The following is a 16,944-nucleotide window of genomic DNA, read 5'->3' as shown; positions in this document are numbered from 1 at the left end:
AGCTGAAATACCCAGTGCCAGTAGGGTGTAGTGTGTATGGGGGCACTGTGGGGTGATTGCTCCAGGCATCTTGGGGGGGGGGGGGCTCCTCACACCATCTTCCCTGAGCCAGCCTTGTGGTGCTCTGCGAGGCTAGGATCTGATTAGATCCCAACCTTGCAAAGTGTGGTTGGCTCGGGAACAGCCAGCTTTGCCCTTGAGGGGCTGGGATCAAAGGGCACATGGTGTCCTTCTTATGACGCCTTCCCCGAGCCACTTTGCAAGGCTGGGATCTGATCAGAAACATAACTAAGAACCTTAAAATTTGAACACATTATTATTATATAGAAGAATAATTCAGTTATGATTATAACATGGTTTTGGGTGATATATTTTATTATGACCACCAACCAATATAAGCTGATAAACAGAGAATAATTAGTTTACATAATTAAGAAATAGATAATATTTATGGAAGAGCAAAAAGAAAGTTCTTTCTTCACGATCTGTTTCTTGATGATAGAAAAATTTAACCACCTGTTTAAACAGTAATATAACAAGAATTTCAGTGAGTCTTCCTGGTAGAGTTCATAATAAAGGAAGAGTCAGCCTCCCTCTGGGCTTTCTATACAATGGTAGAATAAAAGAACGTGACCCAAAGATGTTCATTAAATGGAATCGTCTTAAATTGGTCAGTTAACAGAGTAGAGGGCAGAACATTAAAGTGAGGGTGCATAAATTCTGACCTACATTTGTAAACAGTTAATGTCTGGAAGTATGAAGTTCTGGCAATTATAAAATTGATCACATCTTACATGCCTTTAACTTGTACAATTTCAACTATATGTAATTGAAGGACACCAGGAAAATGCAACATGAAACATGCTTTTAAGCTCTCTGCCTTACTTAGGAAGCAAGGCGCTTGCCGTGTGAAGGCTCTAAAAACCCTGGGCAAGACTTTCTCAATGGAACAGTTAGATCATCTGGCAGTCTGTTGTGAAGAGAGTTCTTATTTAAAGTCTCTTATATTAGTTGACACAACTGAAGCTAAAATTGTGTCAAATATTTTCACTCACCTTCCATTTTTCTTTCCCCCTTTTACAACCCTCTTTTCTCTCCTTATGCTAGAATATTCCATTCCCTGCACTTGCAAAAATTGGCTAATGATCTCATGGTACTCTTGCATTATTTCTTCAGCAGCTACCTGTGTGGTACAATACTATTATAACATGTCTTTGTAAGTGTTTGGGTGAAAGAGGAAGTATCCACAAAAGATGGAACAAAGCCATGATTTTTACCCTACTGCCCCAGTATCCATGACCATCCAGCTAGAATATCTCCCCATTGTTCAGTTGACCTAAAACTGCACATGCTCAAAGTATTATTCTTTCTTAATCTGGGTTGGTAAACTGGTTTTTGGTTGTCTCTGTACTGTACCAGGAATGTAGGTACTTGTAAAGCACAGAATGGTGAAATAGGGGATGGAGGGGGTGGATAAGATAAGATAAATGATAATAATAATAAGACCGTTAAGTCCAGCACCTAAATTACCTACCTGCACCACTGATTGAAGAGGAATTGAAATGTAAGAGTGGGATACAGAATAAAGGGAGAAAGAAGAGTTACGAGGGCTGATATTTAGTATTGTGGAGGAAAAGAGAAAGGATAGCCGAAGAGGTAGTAAAGCTGGTATCAGTGCTAATCCATAGGCAATGGTCTGAGAGTCAGGGGGTAGAAATTGCATTAGAATATCAGAGTGATGGGACAAAGTCAGTCAGGACTAATGGACAAATGTGGAGGCATGACTGAAGAGTAAGCAAGAACTGAAGGACAAAATAGGAGACAAGAACAAAGAGCAAGCCAGAAGTCAAAACCAGCCAAAGGATACAGAACCAACTAAAGGATAAAGCTCAGAAAGGCTATGTTTCTCAGACAAGGCTCAACTGTAACTAGAAACCTTCATATTCCTTCCTGTCCAGGAAGATGCAGTGGTCTTTCTGATGTCATTCAAGGAAACTTTGCAGCTAGTGGATTGCTGAGCAGAGTCAAGGCAAGTAAGGGACTGCTGATATTAAATTGTTAACCATCCAGAACTTTAGCTGCAAGCCTCGGGTATATCAAATGTTTATACTCCCTGTAATCTGTCTCTTAAAATATGGATATTATCTTTGCTCTTTTGATGTCATTATGAATATCTGTGGAATACCCAAGGAGAACAAATCTTCTGTGATTATGAAATATCTACTCTCTTATCCTGTGAGATATAATTCTTACAACCATTTGCAAATGTCTTAGCGATAATTTGCTCTTGTGTTGCTGTCATTTGAGTAAAGACTGAATGCTGTGCTTGTTTGGTTACAATATATGACAATATGTGCTCTGGTAAACCAGCTTTACAAAGAAACCTTGTTGTCAATCCTTAGGTCATATTTTATGTTTTTCAGGGATGTAGTTATCAAATTACTTCAGTTTGAAGCATCAACTAATGTGGCAGATAATAAAGGGTATTTTCCTATACACTTGGCTGCTTGGAAAGGAGATGTAGAGATTGTGAAGATTCTTATCCATCATGGGCCATCACATTCCAGAGTGAATGAACAGGTGACGTTATTAAATATCTTTGTTTATGTCTTCAGAAAACACAAGTAAGTATAATTTTATTCTTACAGCTATATGGACGGATTCATGAAGCTTCTTCATGCTTAAAAAATTCTATGGTTGCGAATAAGGATCATTGTGTTTGTAGAGCTATATGGATAGGCCAGTTAATTTTAAAATAGCAGACATTAGCATTTAAACAGTTCTTATCATTATTATTACTATTGAATTGTATTCAGCATAGTCTTATTTGACAGCTCTCATGACTATTGAGGCATTGATACTGTTCAGTAGTGGATGGTGCAGAGGGGTAGTTCCTGGGAGTTCAGCATGGTGTATATGCACTAGCAGAGCCAATCTGGCACTCCTGCCAGTGTGTTCGCACAACATCAACCTTCTCATCACCTTACCCTTCCTCTCTCCATCCCAATAAGCAGCAGCAACTCAACTGTTGGAAGGACAGGTGAACACTGCTGCCCTACCATGTCATTTACTACTGGTACTATTACTGTACTACTAAGCAGTAGTAGGGTCTGCTACTATTGAATTCTTTACAGACAAGCAGTGTAGTCCCATGGTTTTTTAAAAAGAATTTTGTTTTTCAGAATCACTGTGTGTTGTAGGTTTTCAACCTAGGTGATGTGATGTTGTATGCCCATAATCTTTTTAAACCAAGAAATTAAAAATAAATAATACATCAGTGATTTCATACCATTTTTAAAGGCCTCTGAGCTCTGTTGTATATTGCAGACCTCTTCACAGCCTAGCACTACACAACACTATACTGACTATCAAGGCTGCCTTTCTTAAAATGAGATAAGATGCCCCCCCAAATCTTTATAATATTGTATATTTTTAGAAGATATTTCTTACCATAGCACGTGATACTCAAAACTATTGCCATTGTCTATACTGTATGTACATGGATTCCTGATCACTATAATGAATCTACATGAATCTAATGGAAACATGTACTGTATATTGTATCCAATGAAATCCCATAATATCTGAAAACAAAATTCGTACACCAGGAATTCTTATTAGCCTCTTATTGTTCCATTACTTCCTCCTTAAAGAGGAATGCACAACATCAGCCATACTATTTTCAGGTTTTCCCAGAACAGCAGGAGTTGTGCTTTTAGGAAAAAGTTGCCAGACATGATAGGATAGGAGAAATTAGGGTTTTCTCTCTCTCTCCCTCCCTCTCTCTCTCTCTCCCACACCCCCCCCCCCATAAAGAAGAGGGTAGTGTATTACACAGAAAACAGAAAGTGTCTGATGTAAGGTATTATTTTAATTATTTTAACATACTGATTTATAACTATGAGAGTTTTTTCTTTTACATTTGCATACTGTTACAGACAGTAAGTGTTTTGTTAAATCAACAAATATGGAAATGTTTTCAGTTTTGCTCAGGAGGGATATACATTAAAGTAAGGAAGGAGACTTAACTTCCCTCTCACATCAGGATCTATTCAGTAAAAACTGGTCAAGATGTAAAATAGATGAAAATGTGCTGAGTGCAGAGAGAAATAAAAATGGGCTGTATCCAGAGGTTTCTTCAATGATGGAAGGCACCTTAATCCAGCGAAGGTATCCACAGGGAGGGAGGTATCTTTTTCAGGTTCTCTTGTCCCTTTGGCTGAGAGGTACCACAAATGGTTTCAAAGAAGCAGGCAGAACTGGTAAAAATTGCCTCCCTATTCTGTCCTTAACTGAATCAAAGAGTTGTTCATCAGTGAAGGGCACCACTGACTACATCCCAATATGGTGAAATGAATACTCTTTTAAAAAAGGATTTTGCATATGGTTATGGCTTGTCCAGGTTTGTAGTTGATGAAAAGAACTTTACAAATAAAAAAGTGTGGAATGACATTGTTTTAAAACAATGAAATGTGTTATTTTAAATGAAAAAATAGTTGATATGGGAATTAATATTTTTAAAAAATCTAGTTTTACCATATATTTCCTGAAATATTTATATTGGCTATTTATTATCTTGGTGAACATGACTAAGAAACAGACTGAAAAATATTGACAGACAGTATTTTTAATTGAGTTCCCTCTTTAATTAAATGCTTAGAAATCACACATGGTTCTCTCTTACTTTTCTTGATTTAGAAGCATTTTCAGAACATAAGAACAAACTGATGATTTTAGACAAGCAAAACTGGGATTTGTTCATGTCTTTTGAAATCAGTTGTATGGAACTTAGATTTTAATAACATAAAAATCACAGTAAATTAGTTACATTAGCAGATAATTTGTTTTCAATGCTTCCTTTAGATGCTTTCTCCTATTGCTACATATTAAAAAATAAATAAAAGTGCAGTAATAAGATCATGATTTTCTGAGCTAGGAAAACATAGGCAATAATTTCCTTTCCTTGGATTAAAAATAAGGAGAAATTTTGTGTGAATGGCTCCTGTAACTGCTCATCTCTTAACAGTAGATTATTTTTGTCTTCTCATTCTTGTTGCACCCTCTAGTGGTCCTTATTAGTCTCCTTCATAGAGATCCTAATGAGAAAGCTACAAGATTTTGGAGGCGTTTGATTCTTAAATCAAAGCAGCTCCTATTCACAACAATGGCATGAGAACGATAAATCTGCTATCTTTGATTTTATGTAAATGACAATGGAGGCTTCTTCCCTTGCTGTTGAGCTTTTATCTGAGATTGCTGGATTGCAGGTGCTAAGGTGCTACAATACATAAACTAGGAGAGAGAGCAGAGGATAAACTGTGTAGAGGGAATGGTGTTTAATGATGGCTAGGAGTGTGAAACTAGGAAATAAATATAGAAATATGTTGAGGAGGAACAATCAGGGCACTAACTGGGGAGGGGGAACCTTAGGCACGCTGTCGGAGTTATGATAAAAATAGTTAAGGGAAGAAATAGAGAAAATACAGAGCTGAAATACAGAGATGGCAGGTATTAGGAAGATTGTAAAAGAAACAGAAACCTAATAGCTAATTGTATTGGTACTACCTTCATCTACTTTTAATAGGAAGGAAATGCCTTAATCATATATGTATAAACCATGTGGGATGAACCTTCTGTCTAGCATGTGTAATCATTATGTGTGTCATTACAGTGTATTTTGTTTCATCTTTTATTTCTTTCATTTAATTTAAGAAGTTGAGTAATTCTCTTCCTTATGCGATGACATCTTAAATATGTCTATTCAGTGACAGAGGTGTCAATAGTTTTAATTTATTGTGAGTTGCCTTGGAGGCCTGCCATCAGGCAGAAAGGCTGGAAACTAATATTATGAGTAAATAATAAAATCAGGGGTTTTATTTTTTAAAATCTTGAAGTTATGTGACATCAGAATTAATGTAGCTAAAATATGTTTCATTAAAATCACCTGTCTGTTCTCTTAGTCTATATATTGATCAAGTGATCATTAATCTTAAGCAGAAGACATTTTGCTTTGAAAAACTATCCAATATTACATTAAAAGCAGTGTCACACTTTATAATTTATTTAGGCTCTTTTTTATTAGAGATAGTAAGATTTAAAAAAGTCAGAACATGTATATTTATTGTTCATTTTGGTACATCATATTTAACAAACAATATAAAACTCATTCATGTTTTCCTTAAAGGAATTAATTCTTCCATTGGGGTTTCTATGGTTCACCTTTGGTCATTATATTTAATCAGTGCTTTTTTTCAGCTGGAGCGCACCAGGGCATAGTTCTGGCACCTCTCAGGTGGGCCCCATTGTTGGCTGGCACCCCCCCCCCCGCCTGCTTCTTGCCTTTACATACTTCTGAGAAGCCCAAAATGAACATTTCAAGTCAAAACAGATGCTGGCCAGTGTGTCCAAGTCTACACTTTTTTTTAGATCTATGACTTCACCTAGCTCCTAGCCACTCCTAGATGTGATTTGTCAAGCTATGGGGCTGGACCAATTCATACAACCTTTTATTCAATCCATTTCCCATCTAGCTGTGGCAGGATTTAAGCTTTCCAGCCGGTCCTCAACCATTGCACGTGCACCCGAGGGTATTTCTGAGCTGCCCTAGCCATCCACTTGAATCTAAGAGAACAAAGGAGTCGGGGTGCATTTATTTGGCCTTCACCAGAACCAGAGGCGACCCCAAACCAGCTAGGGAGAAAGGTTGCTGTAGTTCTTAGCACCTCTGTGGGCAGCGAACACTGCTGTTGTTAAATTGGCATCCATTCAGGGCTGCCCTGAGTTGCCTGGCGACTTACTGGAACAACTTCAACTCCATCACCTGTTTTTCTTGAAAAAAGCACTGTATTTAATATATTACAGAGTTAGTTTTTGTGGACATAACTCAGAACTTTAGTTAAAAAATCTTTATACGAGTTTAGGTGCTAACATGAAGGTGTATGCAGTCCCTATAGTATGCAAAGATGAAAGTGAACTGAATGCACACCACAGCAAACCTTTCTGAAATAATAACATATGTCTAGAAGGTATCATTTTAAACTAGCTGATAAGAAAATGTAGAGGAGGTTTCAACAATTTCCCTGTTCTCCATCTTTTCTTATCCCTTGTGTGTCTTACTCTGTGCATCAGTTATTTCCTACCTTCCTTATTTCTCTCTCTCTCTCCCCCTTCCTTGCTCTCTACTTTCCCTTCCTCTTTTTTTTTCTTTTTCTGTTTCTTAGGGTCAACTCAGCAGTTGCAGTAGAACTGCAACCAGAGGTGTTTTACCAATGACACTGACACTAGATTGAAATTGACTAGACATTCACAGTTTTAGTCAGTTTCAATCTGCATCTTGAGTCCCAGGTAATGTCCTTCACAATTTTCTTGCAACATGCTATTCCATTTCTTCTGCACTAGTTTTTTCATGTACATTGAATTGGGTAGAATATATTACCTAATCTCAATGTGTGCTTTTTCAAGTACATCTTTTGTCCCTCTAAATTACACACATCTTAGAACTCCCTGTATCTACACAAGGCCGTGGTATACCTCACTGCCTATTTGAAGCATATGGTTATGCATGCATGGCTTATGGTATACTCATTATGCTTGTGGCTGAAACTATGTTCTGGTTAGGTAGATTACGTGTTTGTTTGGTAAAGACCTCTATGTTAAAAATATATTCATTTAAAATTCAAATAACTTGAGAAATGTGGGACCAAGTAAATTCCTGGTAATTCTGTTAGTGGTAATGCCTGTTTAGGTACTGGTAAGTAAGTAAGTAAGTAAGTAAGTAAGTAAGTAAGTTATAACCAGGTTGAAATGGCAAAACTGAAAAATAAGATTTGCTAGCATACAGTTTACTGACATGCTATTTGCCATAAATTTCCATTGACAAAGGAGAGCAAGGTAGGTTGAAATTTTTCTTCATAGAGCTGCTCCAAAGAACTAAAAAAATGCCCCAAATATAGAACATGGCACAGGATTCAGCCATTCTCTGCAGCCATTAAGCTATTCTGTTCCTAGGAAGTAGTGACTGATTGCTTTGGCTGTCTATAACTCTATGTTCATTATTTCTCCCCCTGTTCAGTTTCACTATACTCTTCCTAGGCCACTGGCAGTATTGTCTTAGTGACAGACTTTATAGCAGGGAAAATTAATTCAACATATAAAGGGCATTGAATTTTCAATCCCACATACCGTACTTGCCTCTGCCAATTCATGCCCATGTTCTTTTCTCAACAAAACTGATCAGCAAACAACAAAACATTTTATTGTACTTTGTCAGTTCATTCATCCAAATCTGTTTTAAAAATCTGATAATTTCCTCCTATTGTGTACTAAAAGGAAAGGTGCTTCTGATTCCTCTTCTTTTGAAATTTTAGCCAAATTCACAATATGTACTTGATAAGATCAGCACTTACAATATTTTGTTTGAAGCAAATATTATTTTATCAAAAAATAAACAACAATTTTAAATAAATACTGTGAACAGTAACACAGCACTTGGAGAAAAAACATGCAGCTGCCAAACTTTATCATGCATGGCTAGTTCTTATAGCAGCTTTGTCTTAAATAAAAGTTACCTGTAGGTTAAATGTGCACATGTATGTTGGTACTATTTTGAATAAAACAAGTGTTTGGAACTTTCTTTTTCAACTTCTGGAAGGGGTTGTTTGTAGTTTAACTTGGTAATTCAAACTACAATAGCACTGTATAGAACATACCTGTTCTATACAGGTATGTATTATGTCTACAGTAGAGTTCCAATTTCTGTTGCAATATATGATATTTTACTATCAACCTCAAATAAATATCTAGTGTTCTTTATTTAGAAAGACATACTTGCAGGGTAATACTGCTCCCCCCTCCCCCAAATCCACAGTTCTGGAATAAGTTAGGATGAGGCAGAGGTGTCTCTTTATCAGACCCTCCCAGCAGGGGTGCTATACTGCTGCACAGGCCCTTGCTGCAACCACCAAAAGCACAGTGGGATGCATATGGGTGGTAATTCCTCTGGCACTAGCCTTTGGAAGACACAAAAATGAGATTCTAGGGGATGCTAGGTAGGGTCACTGGTGGGTTGCATAAATCCAAAGATGGAGCAAAAAGTGAAAAATAGCCATCCACTAGGGATGTCATTTTAGGGGGTGAAAAATTTTGCAAAATTCCTCAGTGAGATGACCTAAAAATATGATTTTGGGTGTAAGGAATTCAAATCTGTTATTATTTTTGTGACTTTTGTGACATTTAGCTTGGTAAATCTATGTTTGATTAAAAAGCACATAAACTGCTCTTGAAAAATTAAAGAATTTTAATTTTACCATCTGAAATGTCAGGTAATGCTATAAAAATAGAATTTTGGCATAAAACATATCCTACTTAACATACAGCATTACCTTGTAATCAAAAAAGAACATTAGAAAGTAATGTTAATAAGAAATTTAAGCAACAAGTTTCTTCAAGTCTTGCATTGATTCGTTCTTGGACGTCAGCTGCCATCTTGCTTCTTGGCCTCTGATGTAGCCCTCGTTCTTCTTCTCTGTATACACCCTGCCTGCTGTCTCTGTGACTTGTTTCAAACACCTCTCTATAGACTGACCATAGCAGGGCCACTGTGGAACTTGCACGGGCTTATCAATAAACTTATTTACCAAGATAAACTAAATTATGTTAAATTATCCAAAATATCCCCAAGTTATGTCTCAACTTATTAAGTCCCCTTATTTTTGGAATTTGAAAGTTGAAAATTCAACATGCCCTAATCAACCACCTTCTGCTTTGGCCATCAAGGCTTCAGATGCAGTGGTGGATCTGCCACACTGTTCTACCTTGCTGTCCAGGGCTTTGAACTGCCCCAGATACCCAATGAGGTTTACTTCTAAGTAGACATGAATAAAGGGATGCAGGTGGCGCTGTGGTCTAAACCACAGAGCCTAGGGCTTGCCGTTCAGAAGGTTGGTGGTTCGAATCCCCGTGATGGGGTGAACTCCCGTTGTTCAGTCACAGCTCCTGCCAACCTAGTAGTTCGAAAGCACGTCAAAGTGCAAGTAGATAAATAGGTACCGCTCCGGCGGGAAGGTAAACAGCGTTTCCATGCACTGCTCTGGTTCGCCAGAAGCGGCTTAGTCATGCTGGCCACATGACCCGGAAAAACTGTCTGCGGACAAACATTGGCTCCCTTTGCCAGTAAAGCGAGATGAGTGCCTCAACCCCAGAGTCGTTCACGACTGGACCTAATGGTCAGGGGTCCCTTTACCTTTACCTAGACATGAATAAGCTTGTGTTGTCAAATGAGTATTTTATCGCCATATGATATACTTAAAATATAACTCTGAATTGTAATAAATGTGTGATTACAAGTCTTTCAAACCTTTATATAAGCCACTGTGCCTAATTTTTAAACATATTTTTAAAATGATAAAATTTCCTTATCTAATTGTGAAATATTTGTGTAGTGATTTTTTTTGCACTTCTGTATGCAAATAAATTGAAGTTCTATTCTTATTTCTACATTCTATTAGGGTAATTATGTATATGAATTATGGGATGGTACAGTACAAAATAGTTCTTATTCCATAGAGAATGTTTAAATATACAAAGCCAAAATTCCACTGTGCAAGAGATGGAACTTGTATATTTAAAAGTATTTCGAGCTACTCTTTTGGGCACAGCCTATCCAAAGTAGCCTACCATTTGAAAAATAATAATAATACAATTTTCAAAAACTTAAATCTATCACTCAGCAATGCTCCACTTTTTTTAAAATGGAGCCAGAAATAAACTAATTCAGCCAGAACGTTGAATCTGGCAGGAAATGGGGGGAGAGATCTTCGGAGCTGTTGGAAAAGCCTCCAATTAAGAAATTTTATGCAATAGAAGGGAATTCCATAGCAGTGGATCCACTATATAGAAGGACCTCTCCATCATGACCACCTATCTTACCGATCCAGGCAATAGGTTTCTAGACCATTTGAAGTTCTTAAAGAGTTTTTAAAGGCACCTCCTTGTCTTTAAAGGCAGCCCCCTATAGAGTGCATTATAGTAGTCCAATACAAATGTGACTCAAGCATTGATCACTATGGCAAGGTTAATCCTTTCTAGATAGTGGCACAGTTGGCATACTAGCTGAAACTGGTAAAAGCCACTCCTTGTCTCCAGTGCCACCTGGGCTTCCCCAGGCAGTGCTGAATCCAGGAGCATTCCCAGCCTGTGTACTTGGGAAGGGCTACCCAAAACCAACACCAGCTGCAAACCACCTTCCAGAGCTGGGGATCTCCCCATCCACAGCACCATATTACTTGATTCAACCTCAGTTTATTTTATTGCATCCATGTCAGTGCTGCCTCCAGTCAGCACTTCAGATTTCCACAGTCTCCCTGAGTTCTGAGGATGGAAAGAAAAAGTAGAGTTGTGTATCCTAAGCATCCTGATGATATGCAGCCCAAATTTTCACTTGACTTCTCCCAGCAGTTTCATGTAATGTTAAAATGTTAAAAAATGGGGAGGGGGGCATATTAGACCCCTGTGGAACCCCACTAGCCATTGGCCATGGGGCAGAGCAAAAATCCTTCAGCACTACCTTCTGAGTGGGACCATCCAAGAAGAACTAGAGTCATGTTTCTGACCCTTAAGCAGCCTGACCCCAGACTAGAATGGACCTAAGTATTTACTGGATTCAGGTAGGTAGCCGTGTTGGTCTGATGCAGTCGAAATATATAAAAAAAATAAAAAATTGTCCAGTAGCACCTTATCTTCTTCTTCAGGTATCTGAAGAAGTGTGCATGCACACGAAAGCTAATACCAATAACAAACTTATTTGGTCTCTATCGTGCTATTGGACAATTTTTTTAATTTTTTTTCTAAATTTACCGTTATCTAAAACCACCTGGAGTTGATAGAGCAGGTGTCAGCCTATCACATTGCTCAAAAGGACAAATTGGTTGTCCATGGCCAAAGGATCTAAATTTGTTTTTATGTAAGAGAAGGAGTGTGATCAGTTTCCTCTTCATCTACCTGTCAAAGACTGGTGTCAAGGGGCTCGGTGACCCACCATAATGTCTTTTGGGGAATATATAGAAATTATTGCCTTTTGCTCATACACTGAAATCCTAGGATCTCAGCTAAAGCTTTTGTAGTTTTAGGTAAATGCCATCAAAAACAGTGTAACCCAGGTTTCCATCAATTAGTAGGTCCTTAAGTCATATATACAAATAATAAACTCTGTGTATAAAACTGAGTAGACTATTAGTTCCTATAGTTAAGACTAAAAGTATTTTGCTTGTTCAAATATGTGCAAAATCCTATCCTCATTTTAGCATTGAAACTGTGTTATTTGGCTGTGTTTCTGTACATTTTCATTTGTTGGCAGCTTTGGGAACTATTTAAAGAAAATGAGTTGGGCAAGAAAATGTTTGTGTCTGAATTAGCTTCAGTAAGCAATTAACATAATCTGCAGAGCTGCACTCAGATGAGACCACATATTTGCCGAGGTTTATGTTCCTCCTGTAGGAATGAGGCAGGCCTCCTGAACTGTAGTAGAGGGGGGAAACCAAGCCACCAGAACTTTCTGACTCAGACTATTGGCAAAATTGATTATGGAAATAGTATCTTGATCTATTTCAGTGAGCTCAAATCAGATACTTAGAAAGACTGTGCCAAGCATCATACAGTTGTTGACAAGACTTTCCCTTTCCTCTTGTAACAGAACAATGAAAACGAAACAGCTTTACACTGTGCAGCCCAATATGGACACTCAGAAGTGGTAGCAGTTTTGCTTGAAGAACTTACAGATCCTACAATAAGAAACAGCAAGTTAGAGACTCCATTGGATTTGGCAGCCTTATATGGCCGTCTGCGAGTAGTGAAGATGATCATCAATGCATATCCAAACTTGATGAGCTGTAACACAAGAAAACACACTCCGTTGCACCTTGCTGCACGTAATGGTCACAAAGCGGTTGTACAGGTGCTGCTAGAAGCTGGAATGGATGTCAGCTGCCACGTTAGTATACAGTTTCTAAAATTATTATTTAAACAAAGTTTTCCTTTGTTCCATTTAGATAAAGAGATGACATTGTTTTTCATTATGTTTCATTGTTACAAATACAAAATACAACCTACACTTTGCAACTGGAGTGGCTCTATACTTGACTGCCAGGAACATATTATACCAGTGTTCAGTGTCTGAGACCCTTGGCATATTTCAAATAGGTGTTCCTGACATATATATATCAGATGTTTTCTCCTTCTCTTCCATATTTTCTATGGTTTCAAAGCTCATTTGAAAACAGCTGTTTCTGTGCATCCAGCAATAGGTAAGAGCAAATAAATGTGTTCTGAGGGGGTATTTCCGAGCTTTATGACTTCCTTCAAAGTTTTGCTCAGTTACTGATCCTCAATAACTTTTGGAGGCAACATGAAGTTAATTTGGGGGGAGGGGGGGATTTATATAGTGGCCATGAATAAATTGAGTTGTTTTCATTTATGGATTCCAAACAGGGGAATTTTTTTGCTTCAGTTGATCATGTTCAATACCACATCTTCTAATATCTGTGTAAAATTATTTGATGACAAGTAATAAACGACAAGTATACTTCTAAAGTGTTTCATTGTGGAATTTTGTTTACTTTTCTGGCAAATTAAAATAGGGAAAATGCTTCAGTGATGTTGCTTTGCAAAAGAAGCGGAATATTGAAAATTATCTGAATAATAGGTACATAGAGTGCTGCCTTATACTGAGTCAGGACATTGGTTCATCTAGCTCAGTATTGTCCGTTCTGACTGGCAGTGGCACTCCAGGGTTTAAGATTCCCCCCCAACTCACCTGGAGACCAGGGACTGAACCTGCAACATCTTGCATGCAAGGCAAATGCTCTACAAATTATCTACTATTTCTCCCTACGAGCTATGGTTTGTTCATAGAAAGAACCATATCTCTCTCTATAAAGTACAAGAACTACAACTAGGAATGAATTCCATATTTCTACTCTGCCTGTAGAGCATATTGGGCATGCCTTACCTTATTGGGCGTGCTTGAGTGTCTCAAGCAGCAATATTAATAGTGTGGTACTAACATTTATTTAGAAGCTACAGTGTTCCAGACAGACAAAACACATCAAGTGTGAAAGGAAAAGGTCACATTTGACAAATTTGTAGGAGATTTTTTTTTTAATATAACTCTGAAAGTGGATGAGTGAAGCAATAGCCTTAATATGACATTTACTGCTGTTGATGAATTGGTTTTCTATAAACATGTTGACATAAAGAATAAAAGCATTTTTTATTAAAGACATAGAAGTAAAAAGTAATATACGGTAATCATGTATCTACTAATAGTTATTGCACAGATGTTAATTTTTTAAGCCAAGTTACAATAATCACTCTTTTTATAATGCTTTATTTGTCAGTTACTCTTGATTATTAGTATTGCTTTAGCCATCAGTTTTCCCAGTTTTGTTTTCCCAGTTTTATGCTTTTCTTTTATTTTCTGTTTCAGGACAAGTTTTATTTCTACCATGTTCCCACAACACTTTATGGTGAAACATTTAACTTTATTTTCCAAGCAATATGCTGTTCTTCTATTTACTTCATCACCTAGGCATTTCAGCCAGAACCACCATATATAGAGAACCCAGTCACTTGGCTTCAAGGTCATTTGCCGCTTCATTTTTGAAGCTCTCACAACCCAGGCTGAGCTCTATTTGTGGCCCTTCCTCTCTGGTAGGTCAAATATCAAACCTTCATTGTGGGCAGTAGTTAGTAATTTGTGCAGGGTTATTTCTTTCATAGAAGAGCCAGCCGACGAAAAATTGAACCCAACTTGAGTTTCCAGGTGAGAACTCGCTCTGAATGAGTTGTACTGCTGCATACCCCCCAAACAAAGCCAGGATTGAAAACCTCACCCTTGATAGTAATAACATTTTCAGTTACCAAAATAGCTGAAGTTGTCAAGTAGCCCAAGTCTACACTATGGTTTCTAGTATTTTCTCTCAGGCTCTGTACATTACCAGAGTGGTACCGTATTTTTTGCTCTATAAGACTCACCTTTTCCCTCCTAAAAAGTAAGGGGAAATGTGTGTGCGTCTTATGGAGCAAATGCAGGCTGCGCAGCTATCACAGAAGCCAGAACAGCAAGAGGGATTGTTGCTTTCACTGCGCAGCGATCCCTCTTGCTGTTCTGGCTTCTGAGATTCAGAATATTTTTTTTCTTGTTTTCCTCCTCCAAAAACTAGGTGTGTCTTGTTGTCTGCTGCATCTTATAAAGCGAAAAATACGGTAATTTATTCCATCTAAGCTACTGCTCAGTCATTCTACCAGAATATGGCATACCTTCATTATTCAATAGAAAATGTTTTCCTTGTTGCAGAATAAGCATCATGAAATACATCCCCTGTTCACAAATGATCATAGGATATTGTTCAGCATACAGTTGTTGATGTTAATTTTTAATATCTTTATTTTGAATCTTATGATTTATGTGGAAATTGTTAAATTTGGTTGTGTGCTTTTTGCTATTTTGTTTATTGTTTATGACTACTTTTGTTATGTTGGTAGTTATGTATTTTTATATGTTGTAAGCCACCTTTCGTGTGGTTTTAACTTTGGGAAGGCAGCATACAAATAAAATGATTGATTGATAGATTGAAAGTCCAAATGAATCTACTTTTAGTGACATGGCCATCCTAATAATTCCAAGAATTGTGACCTCAAAAATTCATTTATTACCTGATTGAGCTGCACAGACTGGGGCAATTCTGAACTTCCCTAAGAGTACACTAAGTTCCATTTATACATACTGCATTTCACCCAAGGGTGGGCCTGTTTGCTCTCATCTGACCAATGCATGGCGTGGATTGATAATGTTTATTTTATAATCCAAAACTTCATTCTACACCTGAATCCCTCCCTAATATTTTTGAAATCAAAGCTCAAAGTGTTTGAGCCCATGGTCACCTTTTATTTAAGATGCATTTGATTAGCATTTTTTAGCTTACACAGAAAGTAGGTATAATTTCATCCAAATCTGAAGTTTTGCTGTAAGAAACTCTTTTCCTTTCACAAAAAATGACATGTTTCTACTTACTCATTTCCCTTGGTCATAAATAGAAGTAAGTCCTGAATTTGCTTGATGTCCAGGATGCACTGTATTTTTATTTGCATAGAATGAAGCAATTCTGTCAATCGTAAAGGAAATACCATAATGGAAACAGGCTTATGTATGTAGTATGTATTTATTATTAATTTTCCATACCGCCTTTCATCCGAGGATAACAGGGCAGTTAACAATATAAAAACTCAAAAATACTTAACATAGTAAGTTATAACACACACACACACACACACACACACACACACACAGAGTTTAAAAAACCATAGATTATTTAATTAGCCAAACTGGGACAAGAGGAATGTTTCTACCTGGCATCTAGAGATATGTAATGAAGACACCAGGTGAGGCAACCTGGGAAGAGCATTCCACAAGTGGGGAGCCACCACAGAAAAGGTCTGTTCTCATGTTGCTACCCTCTGGACCTCTCATGGAGGAGGCACGTGAATAAGGGCCTCAGATGATGATTGCAGTATCTGGGTCAGTTCATATGGGGAGATGTGGTCCTCGAGGTATTGCAGTTTGGAGCTGTTTAAGGCTTTATAGATCAAAACCAGCACTTTGAATTGGGCCCAAAACTAATCGGCAACCAGTGCAGTCAAGCTAGGATGGACATCATATGCTCAAACCATCTTGCCCCAGTGAGCAACCTGGCTGCTTAATTCTGCACCAGCTGAAGTTTCCAAACTGTTTCCAGAGGCATCCCCTCATATAACACATATCAGTAATCTAATCCAGACGTCACCAGAGCACAGATGTCCGGTTAAGGGTGCAGTTGAACCACCAGCTGAAGCTCCATGCTACTAAGTCCACCTGAGCCTCAAGAAACAACAGTGGACCTAATAGTACCCCCC

The 16,944-nt window shown here is 37.8% G+C and overlaps 1 protein-coding gene across 9 annotated transcripts in view; it reads left to right on the top strand.

Annotated features, from left to right (window-relative positions):
- Window positions 1–16,944, top strand: part of ANKS1B (ankyrin repeat and sterile alpha motif domain containing 1B) — a 318,652-nt gene that overhangs the window by 18,639 nt on the left and 283,069 nt on the right. For 5 of the 9 annotated variants that reach the window (XM_083400502.1, XM_083400497.1, XM_083400501.1 and 2 more), the window contains exons 3-4: window positions 2,424–2,580; window positions 12,689–12,985. In XM_083400502.1, coding sequence (XP_083256628.1) covers window positions 2,424–2,580; window positions 12,689–12,985 — 454 coding nt within the window. Of the gene's footprint in view, window positions 1–1,958; window positions 2,030–2,423; window positions 2,581–7,201; window positions 7,345–12,688; window positions 12,986–14,479; window positions 14,704–16,944 lie in introns of those variants that run through there. The other 4 variants (XM_083400504.1, XM_083400505.1, XM_083400503.1 and 1 more) reach the window with 4 other exon arrangements.

Source organism: Podarcis tiliguerta, assembly GCF_965153285.1.
Source record: "Podarcis tiliguerta genome assembly, chromosome: 10".
In the NCBI taxonomy this organism is placed as follows: Eukaryota; Metazoa; Chordata; class Lepidosauria; order Squamata; family Lacertidae; genus Podarcis; species Podarcis tiliguerta.
This window is presented reverse-complemented; position numbering and strand designations above follow the sequence as displayed.